This window comes from Phaeodactylum tricornutum, chromosome 5 (assembly GCF_000150955.2).
Source record: "Phaeodactylum tricornutum CCAP 1055/1 chromosome 5, whole genome shotgun sequence".
Lineage (NCBI taxonomy): Eukaryota > Bacillariophyta > Bacillariophyceae > Surirellales > Neidiaceae > Phaeodactylum > Phaeodactylum tricornutum.
The window spans coordinates 996,303-1,022,312 of NC_011673.1; the positions used below are offsets into that span (position 1 = coordinate 996,303).

Consider the following 26,010-nt stretch of genomic DNA (forward strand, 5'->3'; position numbering starts at 1 on the left):
ACAAACTTCAAAGCATTGGTACAATTTCTGTATAGTGCAAATGTCCTCAAGACATGTGCTCGTCTTTTCCATTCCTACGGACTTTGATTTCTGATCTTGTGAGTACCGTGTGAGTAAGTGGAACACATTCCCGGGACGGTATGGATCGTGTCAGCCGCCTTCCATCGACCGCTCCTTTGGGGGAGGGGGAACGTTTTCGCCCAAGCACCACGACGATCGGATCGTTGTCGTTGAGGATGTTGCTGACATTCCTCACCTCGTCGTATCGTCCAGCGTCGACCTATAGGAACATGCAAGTAGCCTCGGCAAACCCTTCCACCAGTATACCAACAACCATCGTATTATCGGTACGATGCTCGAGCGCGCAATTGAAACGAGCCGCCGGTTCGCAGTCGCTCGAAACACTTCGATCGGCGCTCCTTGGCTGGACCGTCACTGACGTTGACGGCATGGCGCAAGATGTTGACGCTAGCGGTGGGAAAGGACCACTCCATATGGCCGCGTGGCAGGGATGCGTGGAAAATCTGACCCACTTGCTCGACGATTGGGGCTGTGACGTGAACGTGATTGCACGCGGGGAATTCAGTTTCGGCAAGACGCCCATTTTCTTTGCGGCCACCCAGTCACGCGCCGATGTCCTGTTATTCCTACTCGATCGGGGTGCGCACGTGAAGATTGTCAACAACAAAGGTCAGTCGATTCGTTCCATCGCCGCGTCACACTTTGAAGACCCAACGATTATTGACCGGATCATTCAAGCCGAAATCGGCCAAGCGAATTCGCCGTGGCGAAATTATCGGGAAACCCACGGAGACGGACTGGAATACGGTGATTTGGATCCACGGTTTTTGGATCGGCCGTTGCGGGAAACGGATACGGTGACGGCCTGGGCCATCAACCCGACCACGAAACAATCAAGGAAAGGCGGCTTCTTGCGTAGGAACCCAGACCTAGCGATGGAAAGAATCAACGCCAAGCGGCCGCCGAGCGGAAGCGTCGCCCTATTGCAGCATCCCCAATACCATCCTTGACGGCAAACGAAATTTGTGTATTGGAACAATCGTGGCAATCGATTGAAAAGACGTGCGGGACGAACGGTCTAACAACAGCGGGAACGCTGTTTCAAGACTGCACCGACGATTTTTGGACAATCGTCGAGCTCAACGATAAACTTCGGCAAAGCTGGATTCCATCGTTCGTATCGAGATTGTCATCCGTGAGTGGACATCGTTCTCTATGGAAAGAATGGATGCAACTGGTACGGCCGACCAGTGACATGCGACAGCGCAAACTAATCGACAAGATTGTCGCACAACTTACTATCGATCGATCCTCGGATGCCGCAATCAATAGGATTGGTGCCATCGAAAGCAACAACCGTCTGGAGTTCCAACAGCGCTCACTCCCAAAGTTTATACCACCATCTCTGACGTCAGAGCCCTGGAAGACTGCTTGCGAAGCGGTCCAAGGTTTGACAATATCCTACTACTATGACGAGGCTACCAACGTCCTTCAGTTGCCCAACCAACCTGTTTGGATTGATGCAGTTGAAGAAATGGGGAGGCTCCGAAAAACGCTGGCGACGTGTACAGTTGTAGCCATAGACACGGAATGGTATACCAATCCTGTCGACGGTTCCACGTGCTTGGCCACCATCCAAGTAGCAATTCGACGAACGAATGCTGGTGACCCAAACGACTCTCAGATTTTGTCGTGGGTTGTCGACTTGATCGGCACGAGATACGAAGCGGAAACGAGAGAGCGTTATGTCGAGGGTTGTCGGGACTTGGTGGAAGAGCTGTTGGAGAATTACGTCGTGCTAGGTTTTGCAGTGGGTCACGATTTGCATATTTTGGCGGAATGGGTTGCCAGGCCGTTTAACACTAACCGTGTGTTGGACCTGCAGCGTTTGTGGGCAGCCAAGGCAATGCCTGGTTTGGCTGCTTGTGTCGAACGCTACGCCGTTATCGAGTCGAATTGTGAAAACGAGTGCGATATAAAACGCTATTGCTTGTCTAAGGATGAGCAATGCTCCGAATGGAATAGGCGCCCTTTGACAAGCTCACAAATTGAGTATGCAGGGCTGGATGCGGCGATACTGATGACATTGTTGGCTGAAAGATACCGCGAAGAGCAGCAGTGGGGAAAGGTGGATGAAGGGTGGGTATAGCTTTGTTGCTCATTCTTCCCTTGTTGCCCTTGACACTCTTCCCTTGCTCGATATGAGCAGCTCACGATTCAACCGTGGTTATACAATAATTGGAAACAAACGCGGGGGATAAACCTCTAATATACATTCTTTAGGTGTGACTCTCCATTCCAAAGGGGATACGACCAAGGCTATAGTGAATCTGGTTGCAGCAAGGCACGCCAGACAAAAAAGGTTCCCAAATACATACCCAGCACGCCGCTCCATGTCACAAAGACAATCAACGGTCCTGCGCGGGGTGAAAAGACCGGATACAGGTGTATACCGAATCGATCCAGCACACCCAGATACCAGATCATGTAAACGAGGACCGAAAGAATTGCCACGTACAGATCCATCGCTACCAAGGTTCGTCGCGGACTGGCCCAGTACACGTTGGCGACGCAGAAAACTATATTGAATACGTGAATTTGGGTCAAACGAAAGGACGTCACGAATTTGAGAAAATTCCGCTTCTCCGTGGGTGTTTTCATGCCAACAAAGTAGCAAAAGGGCGCTAACGCAAAGTTCCAAACGCAAAAGGTCACGGTGACGGAACAGGCTACGGGAAAGCGTATCATTTCGGCGGCAACGAGTGCCCAGTCGTACACGGGTGCCAAGGTGCAGAGCAGGTGCCGTACCGTGAGTAATGTCCAGGATTGTACGGTGTAAGTGGCCCAGGCTTTGTAGGAAACTGGTCCATAGTAAATGAGCTTGACAACGTACAGCGTCCAGAGTGTCGTCAAGGTGTGGTACCACCATTTGGTGGAGTAGACGGCGGGATATTTCAACAGAAACTGCGTGGGGTTGTCGCCCGGTCCGCCCATTCCGTGTGGAGACGTGTCGGGTATCGTACGCCAAGCATCGGCCCACGAACGTTGTTCAATGTAAAGAAGATAGACACCGGAGAGGGCGATGAGGTACACCAATACGAACAAATAGGCGCAGGCCGAAAGGCTCCAGGGTCCGACTCGTAACTCCCGAGGGACCCAGTCAAAGTAGCCGTAGAATGATCCATCGTCTACCAGCACCCAGGGCTTGGTGGTGACGTTAAATACATCCCAAGGGGACAAGTTTTGCATGTATTCTTCCATGGTAGGCTTGCGGTCGTTGCTACTGTTGTGGTGTGCCTGGTGGGGATCTTCTTTCTCGTTCACCGGCACCGTTGATGAGCCGGCGGACGTAGTGGCTTCGACATGGCTGCGTTCGACCGGGACGGTACCGTTGCTGGTGCCGTTGTCGTTCCCCCCCACCATTGCGGCTTTGCGTCGGCTGCGGGTGATCGGCATGTGAACCAAAAAAGCGTCTTCCGAATCGCACGGTGGGAAAGGATGGGTGGGAAACAGTCTCGCGCGCCCTGCGGGAACGTACACTACTAACGACTTTGGACTAGACGAAACGGTCACTCGACAACGCTGGAATATTTGTCTACCGGCTCCCGGGCACGGTTTCCGAATGCGCGCACACACACACGCTGTCAATCTTTTACTAGGAGCGGATATATTGTTCTAGAGGCCGAACAGAAGGGTACAGGGACGGAGAGAACAACACGACTCTGGGTTTGGAAGATGAACGACACGAGAACAACCGGAAGTCTCTCCAGTAGATAGAGAGTAGGTAATACGGGTGAGCAAATCCAGTGGTAGTGGATCTGGTGATGTGACATAGGTAGTATGTCACAGCCCCTATAATTTAACCTTGTGTTGCGTATCATCACGTCCTGTATGGAATGTACTGTAAATATGGACCTACGTATCCACTACGGTGAGATTAACAGACGGGGAATGCCGACCAAAGTGAGGCGGGTACCGGTCTCTACTCGTGATCAGGACCCGGATTTCGGGAAGAAAGACGAAAAGAGTAGATCAAACGTATCACTTCTTAAATATACGAGAGAATCGATTTACTGTTACAGTTGGTCCAATCTGTAATGTCGACTAGTCACGCAAGACAGTCAAATAGGTCGAAAGAAACCAGAGTTTTCAGTATACATGATATGAATAACCTCTCCGACGTATTCTTCCTACGACATTCTATTTTTACAGTGACTGTTTGACGATGGGATTCCAAAAACCAGAAATATGTAGGGTTAGGCCTCGATAACCCTGCCATCGTTTGTGCCTTGGGGTGGATCGTGTCGAAAAAGTAAGAATCGAATTTGGCAAAAGGGATGCTTCGTTGTGCGCTTCCCATTCTCACACAAGTCTGGCGTCTCTCTTTCATTGCGACGCGAGTGTGTGCTACCGGAACGCGTGCGTTAGTTTGTCGGTAAATGCCGAGAAAAGTACACCCCGAACGTTGTTTCTTGTCAACCTCGTCGCCGATCGTGAGCTCTTCGCCTGTTTGCTTGTGGAATCATGACGACTCTAGCCGAGTTCGCGACCCAAATTTTGACGGCAGCGGGAGTGTCACTCGGTCCCAATAAAGGGGATACTGCGAGTGTGAATCCCGTTGGACTCTTGGAGCAATGGCTAGGACTCGACGAAGATGACGCTGCGAGCACGGACGTTCCCACCTTGGAAGAATTGCCCGACCTGACTTCGCTGGCACCCCAGGTATATCCACTGCTCCGACATTTGCTCATCCACGTGTGGACCCAGACATTGTCGACCGCACTTGACTCTTCCCGAATCGTTACTTTGCCAGCCGATTCTCCTACCAAACAGAATGTCACGGTGGAGTCCCTGTGGGAGGTTGTGCGCGTCACACACTGGCTTCGACACTGGATGAATGTCCACGCCATCGTGGCTTCTCGTGGATCCGGCGAACGCGATCGCACCAAGTCACTGACGTCGTACTTGTTGGAGGGCCCTCTAGAGAATGGCTTTGGTCCGCAATCCTTGGTACGTGCATTGTTCGCGCACGTAGAGCAACTCCCCGTCTTGCAAGCGCAGATACATTCGTACACGCAGACACTGCAGCAACGTGGACATTTCGTCCGCGGCCGCAACCACGACAACCAAACCACGGAACTCGTCGACCCCACGTCACGTTTGCAACAATACGAACAAACCCAAGTTGTATCGCAACGTATGCAGCAGGAATGGCGAGACCATGTGGATCGAATGGAGGTCATTGTGGCTAGTGTGTACCGAGTCGGTGACGTTGCGACACGATCTCTCTCTCGACGCCTTCTAGGTCGCGTTTGGAATCAATACGTATTCCACACGTCATCCGCCAATTCTGGCAATGGCGGCGGGCTTCGACACGAAAACACTCGAGCCGCTGCGATTGCCATGACACTCCGTGTCTTGCACCGTATTCTACTAGGGGTCGGGACCGTCCAACCAGCGCACAAATCGTTACTCTTCAAGCATTTAATTCCGCTACATCAGCCCAATGCCATGGTACTATGGCGTGACCAAACAACCGTTCTGGAATTGTACCACGAAGTGTTGACTCAAAACGTCGCCCTTCTTTTGCAAAAGGAGCCTCGCCTATTGCCGGACACTATTGCTGCTTTGGTACAGACAGACGTTTTCCCTACTGCGGGTTCTGCATCCAAGCAAGTTCTGTTGCTGCACGAGATCGACACGTATTTTGACTTGTTTGACCCAGAGAACCTGCGAATGAATGTGTTGATGGATCGATCGTGGGCCGAATCCTTGTTGACTGTGCTGGCACGGTGCATTGCGTGCGATCATTCCGGTGTGGCCCAACGAGCACTGAAATTCTTTCAAAAGGAAAAATTTGTCGACTTTTGTGTCGCTAACCTGGATAGGACCCTACCGCTACTGTTGCCCAGTTTGGTTAGACGAGAACCGTCCTGGAATCCAACCGTGCGCAAAATGACGTACCACGTCTTGTGTAAATTAAAACAGGCCGATGAGACACGTTTTACGCAAGTCTGCAATCGAATTCACGGAGAATATGAGCAAAACCAGGCCGCTCCGATCGCACCGTTAGAGAGAAACAGTACATCGTCACTGGTCCATAAGAAAGAGCCCAAAACTTCTTTGACTCATTCTGGGAACCAATCAACAACGTTTTCTTCGCCCTTGAGTGGAATATATTCGAGGCATACTCCAGCAAATCGCTCCCGTGAAACACCTAGTTCCATGCCTCCGCCTTTAGCTCGACCCCCTAGCAGCGGGCGTCGGGTAGGAATTCAGAGTGGCGGGTCCGATCAACCACTATATGAGCAATCGTCGCCAATTGCCGGTTTCGCTGCCACGCCTTGGAATAAATCTAGTGGGCAAGCCCCACCACTAACAGTCACTGGGGTAGCTCCGTGGGCGATAAAAGGAACAAACTCATTGCAGGCCAGGAGAAAAATTTCGTCTGCTGCGCTGACCCCCAAGCGAGATGCCCACGAAGCCCAACTTGGGTCTGTCGAGGAAGGCATCGATAAAGATTTCGAGTCTACCGAAAACTTGCCGCGTCTTAGAGGGATTGACATTGTCCTGGATTATATGGAAAGAATGAAGCCGCAGGAAGAAGCAGAAGGTGCTTCGTTCTGGAGTAAGGAACAAATGGCCGAGGCACCAACGCTCTTGTCCAACCTGAAATTTCACGACCTCGTCTTTGGTCACGACCTAGGTGTCGGCGCCTTCGGCTCTGTCCGGTACGCAAGATTGATTGATCAAAGTACAACAAGATCGCATTGGGCCGAGTATGCCGTCAAAGTCATATCCACGGAAAAAATTTGTGAGCTTGGGTACGAAGCGTCTGTACAGCGTGAGATTGCCGTCCTTCGCGTGCTGTCGCACCCTTGCATTGCTCGATTGGTTTCGAGTTTTCGCTTTCGTGAAGGTGCTTACTTGGTTCTGGAGTATGCCAGTGGAGGAGACCTATTCAACTTGTTGCAAAAGCATGGCTCGCTTGATCATGATTCTTCCCGCTTTGTGATCGGAGAAATCGTCGCTGCCCTCGCTAGTATCCATGAATTGGGGCTAGTGTACGCTGATTTGAAACCAGAGAATGTCGTTATTACTGAAGTCGGTCACATCAAGCTGACCGACTTTGGCGGATGCCGGGCAGTTACAGCAAAAGCAAAGGAGCTCATTCAGTCCGTTGGGAAGAATTTGTTAAAAAAATTAAGGGATGGTGACTGGAAAGCAAACGGAAAGAAACCCGAAGAGGCCGACAACGACTCGGTGGACACACACGCGATATATGGTGAGACAGTAGATACCGACGAAGATCTTCGAATTGAAGGGACTACGGCATATCTACCCCCCGAAGTAGTCATGGGTGCTTTTCCGAATTTCGCAGCCGATTCCTGGGCGTTGGGGTGTGTCCTCTACCAATGCCTGTCGGGACGACCACCTCTGCTAGAGATGGACGAAACTGCGACCCGCCATCGAATTGTCACGTTTGACTCGCATCAGAGCACGAATGATCTGGACCGCTTGTTTCAAGAAAAGCACGCCGCTGGCATCTCGACGCATGCAAAAGACTTGATCATCAACTTGCTGGCCAGAGATGCTTTGAAGCGCCCTGACATGCAACGCATCGCTCAATTTGGCTTCTTTACTGATGCTGACATAGATGTGTTTTCGTTGCATCGTAAAACACCGTATCCGCTGGATGTTGGTGATGTAGCAGCCTCCCGTGAGGATTCCAAATGGACCAGACGCCAATTCAGTTCCATCTGGGCGCCACAGCCTGCTGCCTATAATATTCAATGGCCGGAAGGGAGCGAACCAGAATCTTCGAGTGACTTCGGCGATGCTCTCTCGGGTCCGATTGTAGAAGGTGATGAAGCTACGTCTTCCTTTTGCATTTCTCCGCATGCTCCTGGGAGACTTCCACTCGTTCCGGAAAGACTTGTTCCCCCTATCAAGGACGCCTCTGGGCCTTTACAGGGATGAAAGTTTCGTCAATGCTAGTACACTTTCTTCACAGCCAGTTAGGGAAATGTGATCCTCACAGTAAAAATAGATATTCACAGCCAAAGTTGCATACCTGGTCGGAATAAATTTACATTTAGAATCAAATTTGTATTTGTGGAAGTACATCACAGGAGGAAATGCAAAACAGTGCGGCTAGCCTACCACCACTCCCTTCACAGCCTCCCGCTTTTCTCTGAGCCCGTATCGTATCAGTAGTTGAAGAAAATACGTAAGGGAATCTCTCGTCTACTGGTGCCCTTCCAATTGAACGTGCTGGTCGAGAGCCGCAAAAGACTTGAATACACGATCACAGCGATCGCAGTAAGTACCGTGGGACTCGATGCAGTGTCGATCGCGCTTTTCGATGGATTCGAACCGCTTATTGCACTCTCCGCAAGAAAACATACCGCGACCAGGTCTCTTTCTGGCCCGACTCAAACGGCTCAAACTCCTTTCTCCTCTGTTGCTGGACGTTGGAGCTGCGGACGATGGACTTGAGGTACACGCATACATGGGGCTGGTGAAGAGACCGGCTTGGACGTTGCTGTTGTCTTCAATCAGCACGTCGACGACTGGGCGGTTTTGGTGTGGTTTGGAAGACTTCGTGGACGAACTTCGCGAGGCTACCGCTAGGTTTCGACCCGGCTTAGTAAGGCTCCCTGATTCTATGGGATGAGGCATACCTACAATGGTAACACCGTTGGTATGGTCATATGAACGACCGCTCCCCGACCTCAATGATTTAAGCTTGACATGTTGGACGTTGGGAATATTTGGCGATGAAGCAGGAAGCGGCTTCATAGGCGGCAAATGGGCTTCCTTTACGGCTTCAGTGTGAACGATGGGATTGTAAATCTTATCGTCTTTCTCGGCCTCCTTTTTGAGCATTTCAATACGATTTTGATCGTACGTTTCGATTGCCTGAATCAATTTCTGTCGCTGTTTCTGAATTTGCTGCAAATCCGAATCGCATTGCAACAGATCTTGACGACATTGCCATTCTTCTTCTTCGTGGATCTCGCTGACACTAGTACTGATTCCGTAATAGTCGTCATCTTTGCTTTCATCTCCGTTATCCCATTCATGGGTCCAAACTTGTGGAGTCTTGGTCAAGATTTCCAATAGATCCATTGCCCGGCAATCTCTTTGACAGCGTTGCCGCGTTTCTCGGGGCAAGATGGCCCCTACGGTACGGGTGTCCAGATAAACGTGCACGAAAACCTGATCCATTGTTTGCAATCGTAACACGTTGGTCTGACTTTGGTACGAATATTCTCGGGTTCCGGGCACCGTTGCAACAATACCGCGAACAAAATCGACCGTCCAAGGGGAATTCCTACGTTCGTTGGACGTTGCGTATGATAGCGACAGAATCTCCAACAAGGGCTCATTGTGCATTCGGTCTGGAACCCAGCCCCCAGTATTAGTCAAACGATAAAAGATAACGCCCTGCGATTCAATGGCACAGTCACACTGCACTGTTTCGTCTGTTTCCAAAATGAGACCGGTCACCCTATCTTGGGTGTCTTGTGGATAGGTACGCACACCGACTCCAACAGGTGGATTCAAGATCTGGATCTCCCAAGTCCCGAGCTTTACTGGCACCGATTGCATAGTGCAGTTACCACTCTTGTATTCGAACAACCATCCCGAGCCATCGGCCAAACGTAAATAAGGACCATCATCCTCGTTTTCTGTATCTCGATGTTGGTGTTGCAGTATCCAATCAACCATGACGATTTGATTTCGGGGAACTGCTTTGGACGTCATGGCGTGGATGGCAGTGGTGGGTGACTCTCGAACCGCCATATCAGTCAAGGTACGGTAGGCAAAAGTTCCAATATCGATTTGTTCGGCCGGAACAAGCATTCGGCCTAACGCACCATGTTTGTCTTGATTCCAGTGTTCATCTCTATCCGCCAGCCAGCCGCGGGTGCCTTGGACACGGTAATAGACAACAGAGGTAGTAGGATGAACAACTCGGGCATCAGTGTAAACTTTTTGGTACGCCATGTAGTGCGTTTCGTAACTCAGATCGGCGGATTGAACGGGATGCCTCCGCAGAAACTGGGCGCACATTATGTAGGAACACCACAACCCTGATTCGATCGCTACTGGCTGGAGCGTGGCGATGGTTGTGCCGTACACCCATCCCGCTCGATCGGTCAAGCGTAGAAAGAACAGCTGACTATCCGTGTTTATGCTGTTGCTGTTGGGACGATGAATGAGATCAGCCGATACGAGTTCACCGGGCTGAAACTCGAGTCGAGTCCGATCGTGAGAGTCCGTGGAGGGTTTGCTACGTGCACGGAGCGGATTCCCCGCAACTACAAAAACAAAGATCCCTTCTTCATCGTGATCATTGCCGGTGGTGGTGATCATGCTTGTTGTAACGGTGGAACTGGTCGTCTGCATAGTGGACCTGCGATGACTCGCCGACGGCATGACGAGAGTCGAGGACTTTCAAGAAGTGCGAACTCTGGTTGTGGAGTGCGCCTGGTTTCGCAATGCGTGCCAGCCTTGATCTAGCATCGATTGGACGTCTACAGACACAAAAGTGTGTGATAATGGTGCGCGTATGTGTCGATCGCTCCCATTCTCGAAAGTAGCGAACAAGCCGAGGATCTCCGATCCCAAAGGACAGGAGGTTGGCACTGTTCGACGGGTCGGTCGGTTTGGCGAGAGGCCGGTTCTCGCAGAAACTTGGGTTCGCCCGTCGCTGTGACCGAACTCGCGGTCCGAAAGATCAAAAGACACAATCGACATAATTTGCTCATATGACATCTGTGGATTTTAATTATTGCCAGGGATAATTCGGTACGCTCCGTCACAGGTGCATAAGTGGGAAACTGCGAGCACCCCGGAATCCGTACAGTACTTACAGTTACCGATCCGGTTGTCGTTGGATTTGAATTGACTGCGACATGGAAACTGCCAGCGACACGAATCGCGCCGTACAGCGATGGTGCGTATCCCTTCAATACGGCACTGACTGTGAAAAACGGTCGCGTCACGTAGATCTTTTGGGCGCGAACGGTGACAGGATTCTCCGAACGAGATCGGGTAATCCGAATATGCGAATTGTCGTGTCTGTCCTACGTTCCTCGGGTACAAGTAGCCACGGTAGTTCACGTACCAGGTTCACGCACGTACGTCGCCTCTCGCGCATTGGAATGAGCGGGAAATGACCACACGAGACGAGAAACACGACGACGACGACAGTCCATCGCTAGGATCACCATCGATCATTGTTCGGAAGCACTCTTCTCTAGCTAGTAGTTAGCCCAGCCAGTCACTGCTCGAGCTCCCATTGCTGCTCTTCTCTCTTTTTGGCAAAGTCCACTCTCACATTCACTTTCAGTAGCAAACGCCCTTTCGAAGAAGAAGAAGAACATGACGAGCAAACAGAGCAGTATGTCCATTCCCGGCATTCCGGACGACTTTTTCGTCGTCAAGAAGACGGGTCTTTCGCAAGCTCAGGCGCTGTCGGCGTACCTGGGAGGTTCGGCCTTCCAAACCGTCATGGACAATCCCGTGACTGCGTACCGTCAGCTCGTGCAACAGTACGCCAAGGACGCTGCGGGGAAGCCCGTGGACCCCAAAATCGCCTCCCAAGAAGCCAAGGCTGTCTTTCGTGCGCATCCCGTCTCGGCGAGTCTGTCCGGAGTCGGACCTCGCCTGATCGGTGTAGGCTTCAAGCGTATCCCCAAGTTCGGCATTCTTCTCGGGTTTTCCTTCTTTCTCGGTGAAGGAGAAAACCCCGGCTTTGCTGCCGCCACCGCTGCATCGATTCTCAGCGCTCCCTTTATCAATCCCATTCGAATGATTGAAAAGCAGCAGCGTGCCTTTTTCAAGCAAACCGGACACACCAAGCCGATTCTGGAAATCATGCGGGAAGCCGCTGCGCAGCGCTTTGCCCCGCTCTTCCGGGGAACCATTCCTCTCATGGGGCATTCTCTCGCATCCGCATTGCTCGGCTTGGTCGGACAGCCGCGTTTGCAAAAGTACATTCAGAAGGAGCTCGGCGACAAAACCTCACTCGGACGCGCCGCCACCGGACTCGTTGCCAGTTCCATCGTCAGTCCCATCTACGTCGTCGTTACCAATCCGCTTAGTCGTCTCGAAGTCATCATGCAAACCTCCGCCATTGCGGGCAAACCCTACACTGTCGTTGGTGCCGTCAAGGAAATGGCTGCCGACATGGCAGCCTTTGGCATGCGCGGCGTCTTTCGTGGACAGGGCATTGGCATTGCCAAAGCCGTCATCTCACTCACACTCTTTCACGAAGGACGACACGCCCTACAAGATGCCTTTAAAAACCATAACGTCGCCAATGGATACCTCCCGGAAGAATAAACCAGAAGAGAGCATTGATCTGGACCGACACACACGCGACTTTACACACGCACCATACCCACCAATACCATCATCCACATGCTATAGTCATTATTTCAAATTAAATTATCGAATGGTTACCGTTCTAGCACTCCACTGGTTTTTGTGGGTACAAGGTAGAATCCCACCTGGACAATGCGACATGGCATGCATTAGTGCCCAATCAAGTTTTGGATGAAGTGGACAGAAGGTCTCTTGGCCATGCTGTGAGTGCAGCTTCTTTATCTCTGTAGATAGAGCTCCTTTGGCTCGGACGGATGGGGCCTGCGGGAGCACGGAAGGAAATAGAGCGAAGCACGAGTTTGCCGACGAAAACCTCCATCTCGTTTGCCAAACAATGTCGTTTTCAGACAAAGCCGAGTCAATTGTTCATTGGTCTAATTGGAAGTGGAACTAGCATTCAACAAACATGCCAATGAAAGTTGTTAACAAATACCAAAAGAGACCGTCGTTCAATCCACCAATCCGGTTGGTCGAGACGGAAAGAAAACCTGCCAAAGGCATACTGAGCGGCGTATGGTGGAGGAAAAGGAAAAAGGTTGGGATAGGTAGGATGTTTTCTTCTCCATGTGAAATGTAATACCTATCACATAGGAAAAGGATCAGGGGAAATTGTTGGAAATTGGAGCCAAGGCTCTGTTGATGACTATTAGCTATACCGTCATTGTGCGGACCGTCACTGCAAACCTCCGGAGTGACTGGTGTTCATAGGCAATCCCACAGTTTGACTTCAATCACGCAGAATTTTGGACGCAGGGTAGACTCCAACCGACCAACCAGCGACGTGTAGCCATCTTGATAACTGGCGATGCCAGACGGCCGGCGACAAGATTGCTTGGTATCCAGAAAAAGACACGAACCTAAAGCACACGATATATCCTGGCTGGCTCCAGAGTGGGCTACCCGATACGGCACGGTATGCCCCATTGAAAGCGTTCCGAGTGTGTGCGAACCCCCCTTTCTTCCTTCCCCAGCCCCTCATTGTTGCTTACTATAAGCTTCCTTGCATCCGGTACTGGTGCCATTGATTCACATGTTTCGTTCGTCGACAGTCCTTCTCGCAACTCGGTCGTCGGCGTTGGCGCGGCATTCCGCGACAGCGGTCGCTCCGACTCGGCGGCGGTGCGCCTTTGTTCTGGGACATTCGGATCCCCCGACGCGTCTCGCGGGACAGCCGCGTTTCTTGTCTTCGATTGATTCACCTTTACCACCGACCAGTAATCACCGGCACCAACCGTTGGAACATGCACGGGGATCCATTCTTTACACGGAAACGGACGAAGCCCCCGCCCTCGCAACCTTTTCGCTCTACCCAGTCATATCAAAGGTACCGTAACGGCATTGCCGATCCAGTCCTTCTCCACGCCTTGCTTCCAGATCTCTCACTCTCTTTGATTTCGCTCCGTTCTGGTCCAGTTCTCTGCTCTCGCTAATGTGGATATCGTGCCTTGCGATATTTCCGTGGCGGGCCGCGTCTTGGCGGCGTTTCCGGAATGCCTCAAGCCATCGCAGCGGGTCCCCGACAATCTCTCCTACCTTGGCAAAAAGGCTCTCGAAGCAGACTGCGCTATCGTCAAATTGCCCAACATTTCTGCACCTCTCAACCAACTGCTGGAATGCGTTAACGAACTCCGCCACAAGGGATACGACGTTCCCCTCTATCCGCACGAACCAAGCAACGTCGAAGAAACGGACGTGAAACACCGTTACGATAAACTCATGGGTTCCGCGGTCAATCCCGTATTACGGGAGGGGAATTCTGATCGTCGCGTTGCGGCACCCGTCAAGGCCTACGCCCAAAAGAACCCGCACCGCATGGGCTTGTGGAGCAAGGCATCCCGCACCCACGTGGCACACATGGAAACGGGAGACTTTTACGAAACGGAACAGTCCGCCGTCATGGCGCTCCCTACCTCAGTCTCCATTGTGCTGGCTACCAAGAACGAAGGCGAAATCGTCCTCAAGGCGGAAACGCCACTCGAAGAGGGGGAAGTCGTTGATGCGTCGCGAATGAGCGTCAAGTCCTTGCGAGACTTTTACGAACGTGAAATGCAGGACGCTAAGGACTCCGAACTCATGCTCTCTCTACATCTCAAGGCCACCATGATGAAAGTCTCGGATCCAATCATGTTCGGACACGCAATTCGTGTCTTTTTCCAAGACGCCTTTGACAAGCACGGGGAGGTCTTGGCTTCGATTGGGGCCAATCCCAACGGAGGTCTCGGTAGCGTCTACGAAACAATCAAATCCAAACTGCCCGCGGATCAGGCTGCTACTATTCAAGCCGACTTTGAAGCCTGTTTTGAGGATCGCCCCTGGCTAGCAATGGTTGATTCCGATAAGGGTATTACCAACCTACACGCACCCAACGATATTATCATTGATGCCAGTATGCCTGTCGTGGTACGTGATTCGGGTAAAATGTGGAACAAATTGGGCGAGTTGGAAGACGTCAAGTGCCTCATTCCGGATCGATGCTACGCCACCATGTATCAAGAAGTGCTTTCCTACGTCAAGACCAAGGGACAGTTTGATGTGGCCACCATGGGATCGGTTGCCAACGTGGGGCTCATGGCCAAAAAAGCGGAAGAGTATGGATCGCACGACAAAACATTCGAAATCCCGAGTGATGGTCGCGTTGTGGTGAAAGATAATAACACAGGCGAAGTGTACTTTGAACATGTGGTGAATGCCGGCGATGTGTGGCGTATGTGCCAAACGAAGGACGTGGCCATTCGCGACTGGGTCCGTCTCGCTGTGGAACGTGCCCGCGCCACCGGCGATCGTACCATCTTTTGGCTCGACAAGCGTCGTGCCCACGATGCCTCGCTTATAAAAAAAGTCAATACTTATTTGAAAGATCACGATACGGATGGTTTGGATATTTCCATTATGCGTCCGGTAGATGCCGTGCGTATTTCTATGGAACGAGCTACGGACGGCAAGAATACTATTTCAGTTACTGGAAATGTGCTGCGTGATTATTTGACGGATTTGTTTCCTATTCTAGAACTCGGGACGTCCGCTAAGATGCTTTCCATTGTTCCTCTTTTGGCGGGTGGCGGCTTGTACGAGACGGGAGCCGGTGGTTCGGCCCCCAAGCACGTGCAGCAATTTGTGAAGGAAGGCCATTTACGGTGGGATAGTCTCGGAGAATACTTGGCTTTGGCGGTTGCGTTGGAGGGGTTAGCCGACACCGCGGGCAACCCGAAAGCCAAGATTCTTGGTGACTGCCTTAACAAGGCTGTGGGCCGGATTTTGACGAATCGGAAGAGTCCATCCCGTGTGGTGAACCAAATCGACAACCGTGCAACCAACTTTTACGTGAGCTTGTACTGGGCCGACTTTTTGCAACAGGAAGATCCATCGTACAAGGCGATTTTTGAATCACTTACGGAGAATCGCGGTAAGATTGTTGAAGAGTTCTCGCAATGCCAGGGGACCGCCGTGGATCTAGGTGGATATTATTTGTTCGACCCGGCCAAGACCAAGGCCGCCATGAACCCCTCGCCCACACTCAACAAGATCCTGAGTAGCTTTGGTCCCGACATGAACTAAAGATATTTGTCCTTCTGAACTTACTCCTAGTGCACTGTAGTTAGGTCCGTGTTTTATTATTTTGCTTACTAATCTTAACGATCCGTGAAAGGACCAAAAATTCTATGTCTTTGCTTAGGAGGCTTGACCATTTGCGAGCGTCAATATAAGGTGGGGTACCCTACGGGTTCCAATAAGGTACCCCTTAGGGTACCTAAAACACCACTTTTGCAGAAGGAAGCACTAATTTTGAGAGTGACTTCTGGATTTTTAGCATAGACGTCACTCTACCTTTATATCTGTAGGTAGGATCCCGACGGGTTTTTAACAGTAAGTTGGTTTTTGGATTTTAGCTCTCAGACTAGAAAAACCCTACGACAAGCAAATGGGGTTCAATATCCCCAATTCGTGGGGACAATTTTTTAAGGTTTTTTTTTTACCTCTTTTTATCTGCCTACGAAAGTATCTACAATCCTTTGATCCCACATACACGTTTTCTCCCATTGTCATTGCAGTTTTCTAGTTTATCAGACCCACTGTTCTAAGCTGAGGTAGCGGGATCAAAGGTAGGGTGATTCGTTGTGTTTCGAGTGTTTGAAGCGATCGCCAAGTCCGATAGTGCCTGGGGAGGTAGAGCTAAAATACCTGGCTCTTCATGTTGTTGTTGAGTCGCCGAAGCCTGCAGAGGCCTGAAATATACTGCCAGTTTCTCGTAGTGGTCCATGTGGTAGACATGTTGATCAGTTACTGCGTTTCGGGTTGACGGTCTGAAACAAGGCAAATCTCAATGGTTGGACGCATCCATGGATGTCTTCATCTACCAAAGAAGGTGCATTGCACAAGAATTACTTGTTTGCTAAAAGCTCGGATTGAAACATTATCCCTATGTGGATGATAAGTAGTTTGTTTGCATGAAGCATTTACTTCTACAGCAACAATTATCGGACTTGTACCAAACGGAAATCATGGCTCCTCCACTCTGATAGATATCAGCCAAATATCTTGTATTATGCGTTGCAACATGAAATTTGTGTTTGTCGCATTTTTATTGATTGGTTTGCAAGCGGTATTCATTATTGATATCACTTATATGGTATTTATGTGGTGTTCACATGTGATGATATCAGTGATCAATAATTCTCGTGTTCACATCGCACAGAGAGAACACTCAATGTTCTTATCAAACCAACTTAAGTAGTTTTTATGATGGACAGGTGAAGAAAGAGGAAGTTGATCATGGCAGCTGCTCTAGCCCAAGTTGGAAATGCTTTACTAGCAATTGGCATTGTTGATGTAGAACAACACATTGCTATTACGGATTCAATTTCTTCCATGTATTTTTTCGAGATCGCAACAGATGATTTCATCAAGGACATGTGTAAGAACATTGGTACACTCCCAAATCATAACGCAGAACAACCTGGCGCCCCGGCTATGATTCCTCGCAATGGTGTAGCAATTTCACCCACTTCGGAGGAGCGTCTTGTCCTGTTGGCGTACTAAATTTGTCGTCTCAAGCGTATTTCTCGGCCTTATCCGGCTCAGTTCAATGCGGTGCGTATTTTTTCAATGAATGAGATTAAGAAACGCAAAAAGCAAGATAAAGAATTGGCAAAAGACCTCATTGCTCCTGCTCAGATTGAAGACTTGAAGAAGATCTGTGATGTGTTTGAGAATATTGCGGTATATTTGCTTAAAATTCGAGGAACAACAGGAGTTCTGTTAGCTTATTTGATTTGTGAAGGCAAAGAAATTCCTAAAGGTGACATGTTGCCCATGTATTGAGAGGCAGCCTACTATGGTTTGTTTGTTGTGGGCTGTGGTTGGCTACTTTGTGTTGCAAGGTGAACTCTGATTGTGAGGGCCCAAAGTTCATTTGCCAAATTTTCGCGCTTGGCACGAGTATCTGTGTTGCTGCGGAATCCTTGTTTTGGCTTGAGTGTGAGTTGGATGGTCTTGTACTTTTGCACAATGTGTGTATGCCTCACAGCTGTTGTCCTGTTGTGTAGCTCTTATTGACCATGTCCAACCATGAAGATATCCTTCGTGACGCGGATGCTGCCTTTTCTTGCTTGCAGGTTCCTCCATTTGTTGTTGAACAGTTTTTTACATGACCAGCAATGATGGCGGCAAAGTTGCTTTGCAGCCATTGGCATTCTTTCTTGATTTTCAGGTGTCCTTGGGACAAATGCTTGCGGATGAGCGCGACGAGGCAGTTGAACATGGGCGCAGTGACAATGGTCAAGTATCTCCTGGCTTCTGAAGACAGCACGAGGTGATCAAGACTCGTCTGGCTCCTAACGAAGAGATACGAACTAACGAATATGGTTTTCACACAATCGTTGTTAAGATTTATATTATGAGCTCTAAACTAAAGCCAAATCTATTCAGTTTCATCAAGTTCCACGGTCAAAACTACCGTGGTCCAGTTCCACGGTCTTAAGCATCACCGTGGACCATTTTCATCAATCCCACGGTATTGTACACGCTACCGTGGTCAAGTTTGTCATAGTAACCATGCTTCTGAGCGTGGTAACGGTCGAGACCCAAAACAGTCACATGATGTTTTTGGACATTCAACTGTCCAGTCACCAATCCAAAACAATCAGTCTTGCAATCTGTGACCAAACACACAAGATTAGTTTTGGCCGGCTTGCCTTGGGTGCCGTGACTCAAGGCATGCGCGCAATCGCGCGAGGCGGTACTCAAAAACAACTTTCCAGTTGACACTCCCCACTGTGAGGTTCTCGAGACAAAATAATCAGAATAGAAAATATTGCCAAACAACAATTTCAAAATATCAGCAACATTGGCTAAGTCATCCAGCCAAATAGAATTCAACATAATTGATGCAATACATATCCACACAGAGGAAAAGATAGTGATCTGTCTCATGACAGCATCAGTAGCAACAAGGAGAGGCACAGCAGGGTAGCAACTGTAGAGAGGGTGCATCCAATCAACATCTCCCCATGCCTCATGCTCAGAAATTCCAAAACATTTTTTAAAAGAGCAGGCAGTCAATTTCTGGAGGGATGAGTCTATCATAGGAACATGGCCTAGATCTTTCTCAGCAAGATCAATGGGCTTGGCCAGTAAACACTCCCCACCATCCAGAGGGAAATTGGCACAAGAATTTGCAGGAGGGGGCATCAAACTGAAATCTATATCAGTGGAAGCAGAATCAGACAGGTAATTAGGATCCCAAGAAGCAGAACTAGTAAAGGGAACCCATTCAAAGGTTTCAAGGTCATGGTCTGAGGGTGGTTGCATTTTCAGATAGGTCAAACCACCAGCAACAGAAAGAGGAATCACATAGCAGCCATTGGGTGAAATGATATGTTGGTCACCACCAAGAGCACAGGGAACATCATCAACAATAGCTCCATAGGAGCGCATTTGGTTGCAGGAGTGTATGGTATGACCAGTACCCAGATGAGCATACTGGTGAAACACACCAATAATGGGACCATCCGTTGTGTGAATGAGTCCGGCCACCGTTGACAGACGAAGGTTGGTAAGGTTGGTATTACCAATTCCAGAAATATTGGCTGTCAAGACAGATTCAGAAATCACTCTAACATCAGAGCCACTCAAACCACCATTGGCCCCTCCATCCATGAGTGAATGAGGAACAGGACCACCAACAGGAAAGGAGGAAAGGCAAACAGAGGCACAATTAACCTGCCGACAGTATATGACACCATTCAAGGACACAGTATCAGAAAGGGTGTGGGCAGATGGAACATGCTGCTGGACAGAAGCATTAGAAGCAAGGGAATAAAGCATATGGCCCTTTTCAGAAGAAACAGATTGCAGTGGCTGAGTCATTTCAGCATGTACCAGAGTCTCAGGCTCATTCAAGTTCAAGGCATTGAGTGAATCCACAGCAGGAATGACACCTTTTTCATCAGCAGAGAGGGCATCCTCCTCATCAACAGAGGGGGCATCCCAGTCATTCAAAGCCACAGTGCCCTGAGATTCAGGAGTCTTAGCATTTTCCAGATCAGTATGGTCAATATCAGTGGCATGCTCAAGCATCAGATCATAAATATATTCAAAGTCAGAATCATTGGCACTCTTCCCCACATGGGTTCGAGAGTAAAGCTGGACATTCCCAAGGAACAAGTTCAATTGCGGATGCAAACGGACAGCAGACTTAAGGCGGACAATTTTCTGATGATCAGGGAGTTCAAACTCATTAATGCGCTCCAAATCATAGATGAGGTTCCTCCAAGTTGTGAGGAAAGCAACACAGGTTTTGGCTCTTGAAGTTGCAAGTGAGTACAGGGTCAACCTTGTCTCAATAGACGTAGCCATAATTTGCGCATTAATACCCTTGCCATATGATGCAACCAGGTCACAATACACAGCCTGAGCATCCAAGTCATCAACATGTTTGTGTAGAATACCGCGTGCACGAGCGGTCAACAGGGTATCATTGAATATACCAAAGACAAAATTTTGCATCTCCAAAAAAGTCTCCACTTCCTCATCAGTCTGAGGAACATAGTCAGGATCAAGAACAAGCTGAACACCATGAATGCGAAGCTTGATACGAATATTTGTACTCCAAGTCACCCAGAGACGGTCTTCATTGAACAACGGGTATGGGACAGAGTGATTCTTAATGGTTTTTCGAAATTTTGCAGCAGCACTCTCTTCCAGAGTACTCCTAGCAACAGAGGCAACAACAGATGTGGCCGGGGCAGCAGATGCAACAGGGACCAATGCCGGTTGCCAGTATTCAAGCATAGCTGGTGTCAGTACAAACCAGGTAGCATTTGAAACGTTGGGTCCTTGGGCAAGGAACCAAGTGATGATCTTCATGATCCGATCCTGCTGCGCAGGCAGAAGGAAAGTACGGACAGTAGTGGATGTACCATCTCCAGCAACTGGTGTCACAACACCAAATGAGATGGTTGCAAGGCGCGCCTCAGTGATAGCAGTCAACTCACTAGCCTGAGTAATTCCATACTCCGCAAAGAAACAACGATAGGGCGAGTCCAATGACGTGGCACCCAAAAGGTTAACAAGGACATGCTCAAGCGGGTCCATGTTCAAAGCAGGAATGATTCTCGAACGCAACTGTCGGGTCATTCACACAACAATATCTCGTGCACCAAGGACAAACGAGACGAAAACACAGTATCTTGTGCACCAAGGACAATCAAGATAACAATTTATTCGATCAACTCGTCAGCAGACCGAAAACAACAACAATGCCACAGGTCTTACCCAATGGATTGTCTTATTGCCGTTCTGTCACAGAACCAGACAATTCCCAAACAAACGGGAGCAAAGTGATTAGCAATCCAAGACTGTTAATCTGACAATGGTCAAGTATCTCCTGGCTTCTGAAGACAGCACGAGGTGATCAAGACTCGTCTGGCTCCTAACGAAGAGATACGAACTAACGAATATGGTTTTCACACAATCGTTGTTAAGATTTATATTATGAGCTCTAAACTAAAGCCAAATCTATTCAGTTTCATCAAGTTCCACGGTCAAAACTACCGTGGTCCAGTTCCACGGTCTTAAGCATCACCGTGGACCATTTTCATCAATCCCACGGTATTGTACACGCTACCGTGGTCAAGTTTGTCATAGTAACCATGCTTCTGAGCGTGGTAACGGTCGAGACCCAAAACAGTCACATGATGTTTTTGGACATTCAACTGTCCAGTCACCAATCCAAAACAATCAGTCTTGCAATCTGTGACCAAACACACAAGATTAGTTTTGGCCGGCTTGCCTTGGGTGCCGTGACTCAAGGCATGCGCGCAATCGCGCGAGGCGGTACTCAAAAACAACTTTCCAGTTGACACGCAGGGTTGTGTCGATTCCCGTGGACACAGTGCGTGTGTACTGGAGCAATTATTGCCTCCCCGTGCGACGCACTGTGGTGCCAAATGTACCAGCAGGTATTGACACCAAGGGATCGGATGAGATCTCAAATCTTTCTGGTAATGGTAGTGGTATTGCTGGTGTGCGGGCTGGTGACAGGGAGACAAATGCAGCAAATGCTGGCGTTATGGTCCAGGTTACCAATGCAAAGGAGGAGAAGAGCATTGACATTGAGGATGTCGAGATATCCATGGAAGCAAACAGCAATACGGTATCAACAAGCAACACTGGCTCCCCAATGGAGGAATCTAGTGGTGTATCAATTTGGGACACTGGGGCTGTAGTTGCAAACGCTGTTGTGGTTGATGTTGCAGAAGAGGGGTCCTCCATGGATAAAGGGACTCCAAAACTCGGTGGAAATGGAAGATGTAAGCATAGTTTGGGAGGAGCCAACACTACCAATGCTGATAATGTTGTGGATGCTGTTGCAGAAGAGGGATCCTCCTTGGACAAAGGGACTCCAAACTCAGTGGAAATGGAAGATGTAAGCAGTGGTAGTGTGGGAGGAACCAATACCACCAATGCTGATAACGTCAATGGTGATGCAGAGGAGTAGAAACAAGAGAGACCAACAGTCAACCAAAGTAGTCTTTGTTTGTGCCATAAATGCAACAGGATGGCCTGTGGCTGGTTATTTCAGTTGTTGGTACCTCACGCTTTGTGCCTGCTATTGTGGAGATTGTGTGTTTTAAACTTTATCAAATATTTGTGTTGGACTCATGTGATGGCATATTTGTGAATGCAGTGGAAGTCCCTGTACAAGATGTGCATCTATTGGAGGAGGTTGTTCCGTACACCAATAGATTAACTTTTTGTCTCTGTCACCTATGCTACTTTTGTCATGGTACACTACCTTGCGGCATGTCCCTCGGACAGCTTCCACATAGTAAGGAAAATGCAAGTGAGAGCCAATCCGATGGACGCAACGTTTATGTGTCACGTATGGAGTTTGTGTCGGCCTTATTGCGCAAATCCCGCGTATTTGGGTTGCCCTGTTGTCATATACCTCCTTGTGACATGTCTCGTGGACATAATTCACTAGGCACGGATGTCGTAAGTGTGAATCAAAACTATACACATGGAGCTAAGGAGGCGCGCACAGAAATGATACCACAGCCTTGTTCCGTGGCCACGTGGACTTACAATAAATTGAAGCGTTCGTACGATTGCTATGTTTCCGGATCTACATGTGCTTAGTCTCCACTTGTCGGTTTACACAACCAAGCTGGACTGGGATATAATTGGAACACAGGGGATAAGATTGGAACATAGAAATACGACTGAAGCAACAAAGGGGCTATCACAAGACACATTGTGGGAATGAAGAAGAACCTCTACTCACCATAGGTGTTGTGCATGGGACTCATAGTTCTGAAGGTATATATACATGTGAAAGAAAGGTTGTCTATTGAGATTATGGAAGTTGTGGAAGATCAATGATGAGCTGGCACTTTGTGGGATTGTTCACTGGACTGAACAACAGATTGACTAGTTTGTAGAATGTAATCTTCCTCTCATTGTTTTAGAAATTCTTTGATCCAAATATTGCATAATAGCATAGGTCCTTGCATCCGCTGTCTAACCCGTGGGGAGCGTCGCCAGCGAGTGAGTTTTACAGTCCCTAAGCTTGCTTAGGTGTATTGCAGGTTGTTTGTCATAACGCCCACCTTCATTTACCACTCACTGTCATAACAGCGATCCGTCCTTGGTGTGCTTTGGTAGTACTCCGTAACAACTTTATTGTGTGTACCATCTTGACTGTTAGTTATTCTGAAGGGAGAGTAAAACTCTTGTGGCTGTGAAGACTGTGCCTGGACTGCAAGGAACTTGTCACTGTCAAGTATCTCCTGGCTTCTGAAGACAGCACAAGGTGATCAAGACTCGTCTGGCTTCTAACGAAGAGATACTCTCAAACTAACAAATATGGTTTTCACACAATCGTTGTTAAGATTTATATTAATTTGTGAGCTCTAAACTAAAGCCAAATCTATTCAGTTTCATTGAGTTCCACAGTCAAAACTACCGTGGTCCAGTTCCACGGTCTTAAGCATCACCGTGGACCATTTTCATCAATCCCACGGTATTGTACACGCTACCGTGGTCAAGTTTGTCATAGTAACCATGCTTCTGAGCGTGGTAACGGTCGAGACCCAAAACAGTCACATGATGTTTTTGGACATTCAACTGTCCAGTCACCAATCCAAAACAATCAGTCTTGCAATTTGTGGTCAAACACACAAGATTAGTTTTGGCCAGCTTGCCTTGGGTGTCATGACTCAAGGCATGCGCGCAATCGCGTGAGGTGGTACTCAAAAACAACTTTCCAGTTGACAGAACTCTAGGATTAGATGGATGTGAAATTGTTTCTTATTTGCTGTGGCTCATCATGATGGTTGCTTACAGGAAAGGAATAAGAAAAAAGTCAATTTTCTCCCCCTGCTACTCTTTCTGCCTTGATTGGACACAATAGTGGTCTGGTATATTAGGTGACAATGACTACACGAAATAAAGATACTTAGAATTTGTTTAATTTTTCCCGAATAGTGTAATGTTCACCCCATTCAACCCAAATAGTGGATTTTCTCATTTACTGTTAACCAGAAAAAGGAACCAAAGGACTGGACCTGAGGGACTTGTGCAAGCAAAATAGAAAACCCAACGCAAAGCGTGTGTCTGGAGTATATGAGCCCTTAGGGTATCAGGTGTCACTATTTTAGTTGGTTTCTTTGCCAACAAATGTATCCACAATCCTTTGGTTACTTTAGCACACTGCTTGTCCATTTTACAGTTTTTGGTAGATTCCTACCTAGGCTGCTAGTTCACCCTTGTGTAGCATTGCAATTTTTCCCTGGTCTCTCGTGAACGAGAGAGTCTTGCGAGAAGTCGTCCGTTTAGGACACTCGGGCTTAAAGTGAAGCGATGGCGTCCGTCCGTCCTTCACACAAATTGGGTTGACCCCGAGACAAAGTAGTGGAGTCGACAGTGCCGTGAGGTGATTCTGAGACTATGGTTTTCGTGAAACACACAGTATTGTACCTATGTTAATTCAAACTGCGCGCCAGCCAGAAGCAGAGCGGTTAAATCAAGTAGGAATAATATGATCTATTCGAAAAAGCCGTTGATCATCTTTCACAGTGGATGTGCATTTCCCGGCTCAATGACAAGACAGCACTTCCGCGTTCACCATAGCGTCCATTGTTGTCTCCCGACTTCTTCAAGACATTCCAACGACAAGATCGCAGTCAACATGGACTCGTATCAGCTGAACCATCCCATCTTAGCGCCGCTGGCATCGGACGAAGGTAAAGTCGTCGAAACGGCCCTTCAGTGGCAAGCGCCAGCGATTCTGGCTGGCGCGCCCAAGGACCCCGGGCACCTTGTCTCGGCTCACCAGCAAATGATGCACCGCCTATCGACTAGCAGCATGGTACCCGCCGTTGTGACAGCTTCGGAATGTGTCGATGCGGTGACTCGGTTCCACAAGATTGCTGCGGAGCATGACGGCGCACCCATGCCGGCCTGGGCTCAGCAGATGATGCAACAGCAGCAACAGAACATGCAGCAGTTCCAGCAGAACCTGACGGCGCAGATGACACAGCTTCAGCAAACTACTGCCAAGTCTTACAACGGTTTGGTCTGTAGCCTTCGAGACAATGTGATGCGAATCCCTAATCAAGACGGCATCAATCCTCCCCCTGTCTTCCCAGGCACACTCGAAGATTTAATCAATCTTTCGGGGCGGAACTGCAACACCTTGCTCACATTTTACGGGCTCGAGGTGGGGGGCACTGTGAATGAACGTCGTCTTGAGCTAGGTCTCTATTTGGGACTACGCGAAACCGCTTTCGGGTCGTCGTTCTACTAGTGATAGAGCATCCTGGACGATTTTCGGCGTCGTATGCTTGAAGTCTAGATCCCGTAAATCCTCTATAAATTATTTGTTGTGCGTTGTATCTACCTATTTATCGAGCCATTATCAATCCTTGCAGAAATGCGATCAATGGGGCTTGCGGTTGGGGAACGACGAATCAATCCAATTTTTCAGAAATCGGCCCTAATTTTCGAAATCACAGCCAACAGGGAAATTGACATGGGGACAGTGATCCACACTCTGAGTGCCCAGCGCCAGTTCAGCGCAAATCCCGTCGT

The 26,010-nt window shown here is 49.0% G+C and overlaps 9 protein-coding genes across 9 annotated transcripts; 6 read left to right on the forward strand and 3 right to left on the reverse strand.

The window, feature by feature from the left end:
- Positions 1 to 140: 140 nt before the first annotated feature.
- PHATRDRAFT_45013 (predicted protein) lies at positions 141 to 2,294 on the forward strand (the record flags this gene model as incomplete). The annotated part of the gene is made up of 2 exons (XM_002178855.1): positions 141 to 878; positions 941 to 2,294. 2 exons carry the CDS (start codon positions 141 to 143, stop codon positions 2,168 to 2,170), a joined length of 1,968 nt encoding a protein of 655 aa, XP_002178891.1. The 3' UTR covers positions 2,171 to 2,294.
- Positions 2,295 to 2,340: 46 nt separating this feature from the next.
- Positions 2,341 to 3,732, reverse strand: PHATRDRAFT_45014 (predicted protein; the record flags this gene model as incomplete). Its single annotated transcript, XM_002179069.1, has 1 exon — positions 2,341 to 3,732. The coding sequence occupies exon 1, from the start codon at positions 3,475 to 3,477 to the stop codon at positions 2,341 to 2,343; it is 1,137 nt and encodes a 378-aa protein (XP_002179105.1). The 5' UTR covers positions 3,478 to 3,732.
- Positions 3,733 to 6,660: 2,928 nt separating this feature from the next.
- On the forward strand, positions 6,661 to 7,509 carry PHATRDRAFT_11368 (predicted protein; the record flags this gene model as incomplete). Its single annotated transcript, XM_002178856.1, has 2 exons — positions 6,661 to 7,200; positions 7,312 to 7,509. Coding segments are annotated over 2 exons (738 nt in total), but the record flags the coding sequence as incomplete, so codon positions are not given.
- A 759-nt stretch (positions 7,510 to 8,268) lies between these two features.
- PHATRDRAFT_34600 (predicted protein) lies at positions 8,269 to 10,467 on the reverse strand (the record flags this gene model as incomplete). The annotated part of the gene is made up of 2 exons (XM_002179070.1): positions 8,269 to 9,818; positions 9,906 to 10,467. The coding sequence occupies 2 exons, from the start codon at positions 10,465 to 10,467 to the stop codon at positions 8,269 to 8,271; spliced, it is 2,112 nt and encodes a 703-aa protein (XP_002179106.1).
- Positions 10,468 to 11,283: 816 nt separating this feature from the next.
- Positions 11,284 to 12,378, forward strand: PHATRDRAFT_45016 (predicted protein; the record flags this gene model as incomplete). Its single annotated transcript, XM_002178857.1, has 1 exon — positions 11,284 to 12,378. The coding sequence occupies exon 1, from the start codon at positions 11,416 to 11,418 to the stop codon at positions 12,376 to 12,378; it is 963 nt and encodes a 320-aa protein (XP_002178893.1). The 5' UTR covers positions 11,284 to 11,415.
- Positions 12,379 to 13,319: 941 nt separating this feature from the next.
- On the forward strand, positions 13,320 to 15,979 carry PHATRDRAFT_45017 (predicted protein). The gene is made up of 2 exons (XM_002178858.1): positions 13,320 to 13,744; positions 13,834 to 15,979. Exons 1-2 carry the CDS (start codon positions 13,451 to 13,453, stop codon positions 15,973 to 15,975), a joined length of 2,436 nt encoding a protein of 811 aa, XP_002178894.1. The 5' UTR covers positions 13,320 to 13,450; the 3' UTR covers positions 15,976 to 15,979.
- A 2,414-nt stretch (positions 15,980 to 18,393) lies between these two features.
- PHATRDRAFT_34603 (predicted protein) lies at positions 18,394 to 21,012 on the reverse strand (the record flags this gene model as incomplete). Its single annotated transcript, XM_002179071.1, has 1 exon — positions 18,394 to 21,012. One exon carries the CDS (start codon positions 21,010 to 21,012, stop codon positions 18,394 to 18,396), a length of 2,619 nt encoding a protein of 872 aa, XP_002179107.1.
- Positions 21,013 to 21,569: 557 nt separating this feature from the next.
- Positions 21,570 to 22,693, forward strand: PHATRDRAFT_45018 (predicted protein; the record flags this gene model as incomplete). Its single annotated transcript, XM_002178859.1, has 2 exons — positions 21,570 to 21,774; positions 21,813 to 22,693. The coding sequence occupies 2 exons, from the start codon at positions 21,570 to 21,572 to the stop codon at positions 22,415 to 22,417; spliced, it is 810 nt and encodes a 269-aa protein (XP_002178895.1). The 3' UTR covers positions 22,418 to 22,693.
- A 2,415-nt stretch (positions 22,694 to 25,108) lies between these two features.
- Positions 25,109 to 25,813, forward strand: PHATRDRAFT_45019 (predicted protein; the record flags this gene model as incomplete). The annotated part of the gene is made up of 1 exon (XM_002178860.1): positions 25,109 to 25,813. The coding sequence occupies one exon, from the start codon at positions 25,109 to 25,111 to the stop codon at positions 25,724 to 25,726; it is 618 nt and encodes a 205-aa protein (XP_002178896.1). The 3' UTR covers positions 25,727 to 25,813.
- Positions 25,814 to 26,010: the final 197 nt, after the last annotated feature.

Excerpts from the sequence above, each read along its gene's own strand:
- PHATRDRAFT_45017 (XM_002178858.1), top strand. The coding sequence starts at position 13,451 with ATGTTTCGTTCGTCGACAGTCCTTCTCGCAACTCGGTCGTCGGCGTTG. Across the intron at positions 13,745-13,833 it reads TCTACCCAGTCATATCAAAG|TTCTCTGCTCTCGCTAATGT; the intron begins GTACCGTAACGG and ends GTTCTGGTCCAG.